Raw genomic sequence first — 10179 nt, forward strand, 5'->3', positions numbered from 1 at the left:
GTGGCTCAGTGGTTTGCACTGCAGCCTCACAGCACCAGGGACCCGGGTTCGATTCCAGCCTTGGGTGACTGTCTGTGTGGAGTTTGCACATTCTCCCTGTGTCTGTGTGGGTTTGCTCCGGGTGCTCCTGTCAGGTTCGTTTTCGGAGACCCTCACTGACTTGATGCAATAACAAGACACTGACCTGTTTAGAAAAACACAAATCCTTTTATTACAAAGCAAGTACAAGCTGTGGAGAATCACTGTACTTAACCCAGCACAGAGTGCAGAGTCTCACAAGTAATTCTCCCCGAGCAGCAGACAGTCCCCGCTTTTTATATTCTACAAAATACATGATACATAAAACAATTTCACATCTCACAATGACATGATACATGAAACAATTATTACAACAGACAAAGACAGGATACAAGACAAGTATTACACCAAAAACAAAAGACCAGGATATAGTATCGATTGCTAGTGAAGTGGCTGCAAATGGCAGGAGGCGATTTCAAGCTGTTGTCGGGACAGATTGTGGTTTCAAGTTGCTGATGTGTCTGGCTAGAACAAAGTCAGTGCCCTGGCCCCTTTGTCAGCGACAGAAGTTGCATACTTCAGAAGTCTCACACCTTTACAAATGTTCCTCACTTAACCTTATTTGAGACAGTTTAATTCTAATTTTATTCAGTCAGGAAGCTTAAGGCGGTGTCTGCATACCGATGTGTGGGAAGATAAGGAGTTACAAAAGTTTTACACTGAATTCCTAGCTGGGCAGGAAGCTTTAGGGCAGTGCCTGCATACCTACGTGTAGGCAGATAAAAGACATTAATTTATAGAAGTATAGAAATTACTGGGATGTCATCCCAGTAACATCTCACGCCGGTTTCCTCCCACAGTCCAGAGATGTGCAGGCTAGGTGGATCAGCCATGCTAAGTTGCCCGTAGTGTTCAGGGGTGTGTGGGTTATAGGGGGATGGGCCTTTGTGGGATGCTTCAAGGGTGGTGTGGACTTGTTGGGCCAAAGGGCCTGTTTCCACACTGTAGGGAATCTAATCTAATCTAATCTAATCACTCAAAGTTGTCAGCCAAATATTAACATAAGTTTTCTTGACACCAACCTTTCTCTTTTCCAAACGCTAAATTCTAGGTAATATTTCTATGCTTCCTCTAATTTGTAGTTTTGAAGAAATACTTTAAATAAATTGAGTCACAGACAGTGGTACACTGGAAACTGATGAATTTCAAACTCAATAAAATCTGGAACATAAAGCTAGTCTTAGCGGTGATGACCATGGGACTATTATCAATTATCATTAAAGAGAACTAACCTGGTTCACTAATGTCCTTTAGGAAAGGAAATTTGTCATCCTTGTCTCTTGGCCAACATGTGACTTGAAACCCACATTAATGTAATTCAAACTTAATTGCCCTCTGAAAATGGCATTATAAGCCATTGAAGACAAGGAAAATTAGGGATGCACAACAAAAGCTGGTGCTGCCAGTGGTGTCCACATCCCATAAAAGAAGCAAAGAAAATTCTTTTGTATATGACATCACTATTACCTTGTATGCACTTGTACTTACATGGACTCCAGTAAGTACATCTTGTGTACTGCTCTAAGGTCGGTAATGCAGCAACTTGTACCATGTCTTTTAACCTTCAGAAAGTTTTCTTTGCTGACATGCCACATTCCCACCCTTCTTGTCTCAAGCTGAGAATTCCTCAGGACAAACCATCTCCATTAAAACTTTATTAAAATAAAGTCAGGCTTTTAATAGGCCCATAAGTAGTTTAATCAACATGTTATTTGACATGGGCCCTTGTGAAAATTGGTGATGATGAAATCAAGCAGTACTGGTGTCGGTGCTATTCAGCTATTTTTCTTCTGTCCTACCTCCGTTGCACCACATTGTGCGATGGGAATATCTGGATCTTAGAATTCAGTAAATTCATTCTGCTGAAATCATTTTGGCATTATCAACATTAGCTTTGCCTCCTTGTTGTTGATCATTAGTTGAAGTTCTCATTTTCATAAATATCATCAAAGCCCATCAGTCCACTTATGTCTTAGATGTTAATTTAGCTCACTTTAAGCTTGTCTGCGGTATATTTCAGTGCAAAATTCTTTTACATCTTCACTTGTACTTTAATAGAATACATCAGTAAAAAGATTAAGTGCGTAACTAACATCTAATTGCAACCCTTACCCCTGTTCCCATGTCTACAAAAGTAGCAGAGATCCTATTTTTGTCATCTTTGCTGTTATCCTGAAGATGAGCTGTTAGGTGATGTAGTCATGAAGATGAATATCATGTAGGGTTGTGATCACATTCTATTTTGTTTTTGTTTAAAGCTTGGAGTGATGACTTATTCGGATCCGGAGAGAGTAAGCCCAGATACACAATCTGCTATTGAACAAGAAGTCAGGATATTATTGAGGGTAAGATTATTACTTTTGTTTGATATCTTAGCTAATACAATACCCAGAATTTATGGTAGACAGTTCTGAAGTGCAGATTAAATCTGATTATTTTTCTACACTTCATTGTCCAGAGTCTTGAGAAGAATCATCTAGGCTGACAGTGCACTACTTTCTTTAATTTAACTTTAGGACGTACTTTCTTTCAGATCAACTACCTTCTCTCAGATGTAAGAGCCAAGGCATGAGATACAATCCCTACTGTCCTGGCCAATATTAATTCCTCAGAAAATATCAATTAATAAACAAATACAGCGCATGATAACATTTCTGTTTGAGGGAGCTCATGTACCAATTGACTGCTACTTTTCTTACATGACAACTGTGATTACCAAACAGACTAGACTTGATGCTATGCTACATGACAACATTGATTATTGACTTCCAAGGTACCTTCTAGATAGCAGCAATTCTAATATGATTGAATTTTACAAGGCAGGAAAGTAAGTCCAAGACTTGTATTTTAAGTGTAGGAAGGGCAACTATGTGGACATGCAAGTTAAGCTAGCTATGAACTAGATATTATTTTAGGAGATAGATGAGTAAAAAAGTGTTGGCATATATTTAAAGACAGCATTTCAGAATACTCAATAAGTGTATTCCTGGTATAAAGAAAAGTTGCAAAGGGAGCACCCACTAACCATGGCTAACTAATAAGGTTAAGGAGAGCATCAGACTTGTGGAAAAAGCATATAATTGTGTGAAGATGAGTGACAGATCAGATGATTGGTCAGAATACAAAAAGAGCTAGAAAATGAATAAAATGTTAATTAGGACAAAGAAATCACAGCAGGAGAGGAAGTTGACTAGAAATTTAAAATCATGAAAGTTTCTATGAATGAAAGAGTGAGTGAATGTTAACCCTGTAGAGGATGAGAATGGGGAGTTAGCAGGTAATAAAAATGGCAGATGCATGGAATAAATATGTTTCTTCTGTCCCCATTATGGAAGATGCAGAAAAATCTCAGAAATAGCAGTAAATCGGTTGGAAGCAAAAAAGGAATTTTATCGAATTCTAGTCACTAGAAAAGGAGTATTGAGCAAAATGATGAATCAGTAGTTCCTCTTTTGACTTAATTGTAGGAACTTTCAAAGAGGTGGCTGAGGAAGTAGCAGGTGCATTCGTGTTAATTTTGCAAAATCTGTTAGATTCTGGAAAGGTTCCATCAGACAGGAAAGTAGTAATCTAGGTATGGGGGGTTATGAGGAAAGATTAAGAAAGTTGGGCCTGTACCCATTAGAATAAAGAAGAATGAGAGGTGTTCTTATAGAAACATATAGGATTATTAGGTAATTTAACAGGATGGATCTAAAGTTCTTTCCCCTGTTGGAGAGTCTAGGACCTGAAGGCACAATCTCAGGGTAAGGGGTTGCACATTCATCTCAGATGAGAAATTTCTTTTATGGGTAGTGAACCCGTGGAATTCTTTACTGCAGAGGCTTATTGAGGTTAGATCATTTATATAAGAGTTATGGGGAAAAGGCAGGAAAATGGAGTTGAGGATTATCAGATCAACCATTGAATGGTGGAACAGACTCGATGGGCTGAATGAGCCTACCTCTCATATTTCTCTGGCCTTATAATCTTACGTGAGGCTGGTTAGCTCAGTAGGCTGGATAGCTGGTTTGCAGTGTAGTATGATGCCAATAGTGTGGCTTCAGTTTCCACACTGACAGAGATTGCCATGAAAGAGTCTGCTCGTCAATCTCCCCTCTCACTTGAGGTGTGGTGATCCTCTGATTAAACCACCACCAAGTATCTTTCTCTAATGAGAGTATAAGCTTATGGTCTGGTAGGACAATGGCACCTTTATCTTTAAGTTTTACAGTAAACATAACCCATACATTCAAGAATGGAACAGAAATCAAGAAAGTTACAGCCCAGTTTGCTTGGTGTCTTTTGTAAGGTGTTAAGTATTAAGCAGTTAGGAGGATGTAACCAGATAGTTGGAAATCTCCCATAGAGAAGAGTTGTCATGGCTTAATGAAAGGAATGCCATGTTTAACCAACTCACTAGAGTTTGAAAGACTAGCATCTGCTGTAGATAAATGGAAGTTTATTGATGTACTGATCTTAGATTTCCAGAAGGCATTTGAACAGCTTCCCCATAAAAGGTAACTTTGCCAAAGTAGGAGTTCACAGTGTATGCGTAATGTACTAGCATGTATAGAAGATTGGCTGACTAGCAGAAAAGAATATGCATAAATGGGACTTAATTTGTTTGACAGGTATGATAAGTGGAGTTCTACACATATCTATTATGGATTTTCTCAACTTTTTGTAATTTATATAGATGTCTTTGATCTCCTTGTCCAAGTCATGGTAGCGAAATTTTCAGATGACACAGAGGTGATGGATTGTAGATCGTATGTTGTGGATGTCATAAAAATAAGGATGCAGACAGCTATGGATGGATTAAGTGCATGGACAAAAATCTGGCAGGGTATAATGTGGGGAAAATGCGAAGTTGTTCACGTAGGTAGGAAGAATAAAAATGTGAAGTATGACTTAAATGCAGAACACCTATAGAAATCCAAGATGAAGAGGGATTTAAATAGGCCTTTGCCAAGGTGCTGCACACAAGGCTGCCAAATAAGATAAGAGCCCCGTGGTGTAAGGGAATACTGGCGTGGATACTGGATTGACTGATTGGCACGAGGCAGAGTGGCTATAAAGGGATCTTTTCTCAGGATGTCAGCAGGTGATTAGTGGACTTCCGCAAGGGCCTGTGTTGGGACCACAGCTTATTCGCATTGTCCATTAATGATCTGGATGAAGGAACTAAGGGCGTTTTTGCTCAGTTTATAGATGAAACAAGGGTGGAAGGAGTGGTAGTGTTGAGGAAGTGAGGAGGCTATTGAAGCACTTGGACAGGCTAAGACAGTGGGCAAAGAAGTGGCAGATTGAATTCAATGTGGGAAAGTATGAGGTTATGCACTTTGGTAAGAAGAACAGAAGCATAAACTATTTATTTTCTAAATGGGGAAAGGCTTTGGAAATCTGAAGCACAAAGGGACTCTGGATTCTCTTAAGGGTCACATCCAGGTTTATTTGGCAGTTAGGAAGGCAAATGCCATGAAGCATTCATTTTCAAGAGGGCTAGAATACAAGAGCAGAGATGTACTGCTGAGGGTATATAAGGCTCTGATCAGACCATATTTGGAATATTGTGAGCAGATTTAGGGCCTTGTAATTGGGCAAAGATGTGTTGGTGTTGGAAGGGGTCTAGAAGTATGCAAGAATGATTCTGGGGATGAAGAGCTTGTCATAAGAGGAGCAGCTGAGGATTATGGGTCTGTACTTGGCGTTTAGAAGGATGAGGAGGGTATCTCCATTGAAACTTACGGAATACTATGAGGCTTGGATAGAATGAACATGGAGATGATGTTTCCAAACATAGGAGAGACTAGGACCTAAGGGCCCAGCCTCAGAGTGAAGGGATGACCCTTTTGAACTCAGGAATTTCTTCAGCCAGAGGATGGTGAAGCTGTGGCACTCATTGCCACAGAAGGCTTTGGAGGCAAAATAATTGAGTGCATTTAAGACAGAAATAGTTATGTTCTCGATTGGTCAGGGGATAAAGGGTTTTGAAGAGAAAGCAGGAGAATGAGGTTGAGAAACATCAACCATAATCGAATGTTGGCGCAGACTTGATGGGGCCAAATGGCCTAATTTCCTGTATGTCCTGGTCCTAAGATCTTCTAGTGCATGTGTCATATTATTAGTATGCAGGTGCCACCAGAAATTAAGGGGCCAGTGGAATGTCATAGTTTATTCTCCGAGGAATTGAATGTAAAAGTAATGATGTCCTGCATTGGTTTTGTAGATCATTTGGTGAGACCACCCTTCAAGTTCTGAAAGTAATTTTGGTCATCTTATTTACAAGAAGATGTGAATACATTGGAAGCAGTCCAATGAGGTTTACTAGGCTGATGTTTGGAATGAGTGGATTCTCTTGAGGAAAGACTGAACAGTCTGGGCTTGTTCTCATGGAGTTTAAATAGCTTCGGGTGATTTGATTTAAATTTATAAGATTCTGAGTGATCTTGACAGGGTTGAGGTGGAAAGGGTGTTTACACTAGAGGGTGACTTTGTAGCTAGTGGACATCTCTAAAATTAAGGGTCACCCTTTTTAAGACAGATGAAGGGATTTTTTTTCCCTCTTGAACGGTCGTGCAACTTTCGAACTCTGCCTCAGAAGGTGGTGATGGGGGTGGTGTGTCATGAAATATTTTTAAGGTGGATGTAGATAGATATTTTTTTTTAGGCAAATAATCGTAAGTTATTTGAACTGATGTAAAATGTAGAACCCACACCAATCAGCAAGGACTTTATTGAATGGTGGATCAGACTTGGAGAAAAATTACTTATTTCTGATCATAATAGTGCCTCATTTCCTAGAAAGTGTTTTGGGATGTCATAAAGTCAAGAATGTTGGTCTTTCACAGCATTTTGGTTTTTGCATGCTTGCATTTGCTCATTCGCTCTCTTGCACACACATTCAGCCACCTTTCCTTGCAAATTTGAGATAGACCAGATTCAAGTTTCTTCATCCCACTTCTTCAGTGTGACATACTTGTAACAAATTTGTATGGAGCACAACGTAATACAGTTTTTAACATCTTTTTCACTGAACTGTATAACCACCATGTAATTTAACTTCAATTCATTTAGTTTATTTTTAATACTGTTCAGTGTGTGGTGCTTTAGAGTACTGATATAGCAACTGTAGACATAAAATATCACTAAATTAGTGATCCAATGTTAAATGTTTGCAATGTACTAATTTTGATTGAGATCTTTGAGAGAGTATTAAAAGACTTTTATTTCAAACACAGGATTCTTATGAAAGAGCAAAGCAAATCTTGAAGACTCATGCAAAAGAACACAAAAATCTTGCAGAGGCTTTGTTGAAGTATGAGACACTGGATGCCAAAGAGATACAAATGGTTCTTGAAGGAAAGAGACTAGAACTAAAATAACATCCCATTGGAAAAGAGACACAGTTCTTCATTATTTATCCAGATGTATATATGTGGAAGAGCAGTAGCCCACTGAATGCATACTATAGGTGAATTTAACACAAAGGTATTGTTAGTAATTTTTACAGTTACAGGAAATGTTAATTTACACAGTGACATTACCTAAAATCGGTGTATTGGGGGTTTAAGTTCCAGCTCAACCACACCCATTGAATAAGTGGATGACTTTTAAGTGATTCTGCATTAATGAATATTTTGCTCTGTAGTGTAAGATCTAAAGATGCACAAGAAACATGGTGAGCGTTGTTGCCTTCAACTATTTTCTTTTTTTTTCCTTCTGTTTGTATTTTCAGTCTATTTATGTACACATTTGAGATGTAATTTTGATGAGTGCTTCCCGGTGCAATTAAAATCAGATGAAATGCGTCTCAGGGTTGCTTTCATCTTTGACTGATTCAGGTATTAGTTCAGTTATTGGTCATATCTATCCCTAGGCTGCTGCTGGGCATTCCAACCCTTCATTACATTTTCTCTACTGCCAATGTTTCTGGGGTCAGTAATAAAATGAGAGTCCTTCTGATGCAAAGTGCACAAGCTGTAAAATTAGTTACTTTTTAAGTCATCACTAGCTTTGCCTTAAGTGGCTGTGAGGACATAATTGCACAAAATACAAAATAGTTCCCTCCTTTTTTGCTGTAACGTAGAATAAGCAGTGTATTGTAGGATTTAAAAACCATCAATGTATAGAAAGTTTATTAAAGTTGTACTTTTTATTTTGAATATAGCAGTAAGTACCTCAGATTCTGAGATTTCTATTGACATCTAAATAAAGAGGTCATATCTGAATTTCTTCTGTTGTATATTTGTATTTGGCTTTGGAGTCAAGAATTTAGAATTAATACATACCTGTACTTACATTTGTCAAGAAGCCAGATGAGTCGATAAGACAAAGGCTGAACGATCCTATCAAGTCTGCTTGGCCATTTGCGATTTTGCTCTGATGTCCCTTCTTGGCTGTCTATTTCTCTACCTATTTTGGTGTCACCTGCAAAGCTACTAACCATGTCTGCTATGTTCATGTCCAAATCATTTATATAAATGACAAAAATCAGTGGACCCAACACCCATCCTTTGTGGCACACTGTTGGCCACACTCCTCCTCCAGTTTGAAAAGCAGCCCTCCACCACCACCCTCTGTCTCTTACCTTCAAGCCAGTTCTGTATCCAAACGGTTAGTTTTCCTTTGTAGTCCATGTGATCTAACCTTGCTAACCAGTATACCAATGCTGAACTTCATCGAATGCCTTAGTGAAATCTGTATAAATCTCATTCATCCACTCTGCCTTCATCAGTCCACTTTGTTACTTATTCAAAAACTCAAGTTTGAGAGACATGATTTCCCACGGACAAAGTCATGTTGACTATTCCTAATCAGTCCTTGCCTTTTCCAAATAAAGTAAATCCTGTCCCTCAGGATCCCCTCTAACAACTTGCCCAGCACTGATGTCTGGCTTAGACGGTCTGTAGTTCCCTGGCTTTTCCTCATCGTCTTTCTGAGATAGTGGCACCATGTTAGATAACCTCCAGTCTTCTAGCACCTCACCAGTGGCTACTGATGATACAAGTATCTCAACAAGAGGCCCAGCAATCACTTTCCAGAGTTCTAGGGTACATCTGATGAAGTTCCTCGGGATTTATCCATCTTTATACATATTAAGATATCCAGCATCACCTCCTACAATATGGACATCCTTTCTCCCCAAATTCCCTAAATCCATACAGTAAATACTGATGCAAAATACTCATTTGGTATCCCCCCCACAAATCCTGCGGTTCCACACATAAGTGGCCTTGTCTGATCTTTTAAGAGGCTCTATTCTCTCCCTGGTTACCCTTCTGTCCTATCTCAAAGCACTTTAAAGGTAATGAAGTACTTTTGAAGTGTAGTCACCACTATAATGTGGGAAACACCACAGTCCATTGTTTACAGCAAGCTCTCATAAGTTGCAATGTGATCATAACCAAATAATCTTTGTATAAATGTTGATGGAGTCCTGGAGAAGTAAACTATCAAGATTCATCTGTCAGGTAACTGCTTAGACTTTTAAGTCAGGAATTGATGCTGTCTACTTTTTACCTGTACCTAAAAAAAAAAGATTGTGGTGCACAAGGCAAGATTAACTAATAATGAGATGAAAATGAAATAGATCTTTGTCACTTACTACCAACATTCTCATTTGTTATTAAAATCTTAAAGGGGATATTAGATTTTGTTTTGCTCAGTGTTGAAAACCCAATTTCTTGGTTTCTTTCTGCATTCTCTCAAATTACTTTCCAATGGCTAGGATACTTCTGCTGAGTGTCTTTAGTTCATAAGTTAATAAGAAATAGGGGCAGAATTAGGCCATTTGACCCATTGAGTCTGCTCCGCCTTTTGACTGTGGCTGATATGCTCTTCACCCCCACTTTCCTGCCTTCTCCCCATAACCCTTCAACACATTACTACTTAAAAATCTGTCTGACTCCTCAAATTTACTGTCTCAGCAACCTGCGCACTTTGGGGTGGTGAATTCCACAGATTCACAACCCTTTGGGAGAAGTAGTTTCTCCTCAATTCTGTTTTAGATTTCCTACCCCTTGTCCTAAGACCGCTTGTCCAAGAATGCCCCACAAGAGGGAGCACCTGCTCCAAGTATATTTTGCCCATACCTTTTATCATTTCGAATACCTCAAT

The 10179-nt window shown here is 39.0% G+C and overlaps 1 protein-coding gene across 1 annotated transcript in view; it reads left to right on the forward strand.

Annotated features, from left to right (window-relative positions):
• The window catches only part of LOC125464593 (ATP-dependent zinc metalloprotease YME1L1-like), a 57681-nt gene extending 49390 nt beyond the window's left edge, over positions 1-8291 (forward strand). Inside the window, exons 18-19 of the mRNA XM_048557176.2 lie at positions 2337-2423; positions 7302-8291. Of these exons, the coding sequence (XP_048413133.1) occupies positions 2337-2423; positions 7302-7445 (231 nt within the window). The 3' untranslated portion in view covers positions 7446-8291. The remainder of the gene's footprint in view (positions 1-2336; positions 2424-7301) is intronic.
• Positions 8292-10179: the final 1888 nt, after the last annotated feature.

Source organism: Stegostoma tigrinum, chromosome 2 (assembly GCF_030684315.1).
Source record: "Stegostoma tigrinum isolate sSteTig4 chromosome 2, sSteTig4.hap1, whole genome shotgun sequence".
NCBI classification, from domain to species: Eukaryota; Metazoa; Chordata; class Chondrichthyes; order Orectolobiformes; family Stegostomatidae; genus Stegostoma; species Stegostoma tigrinum.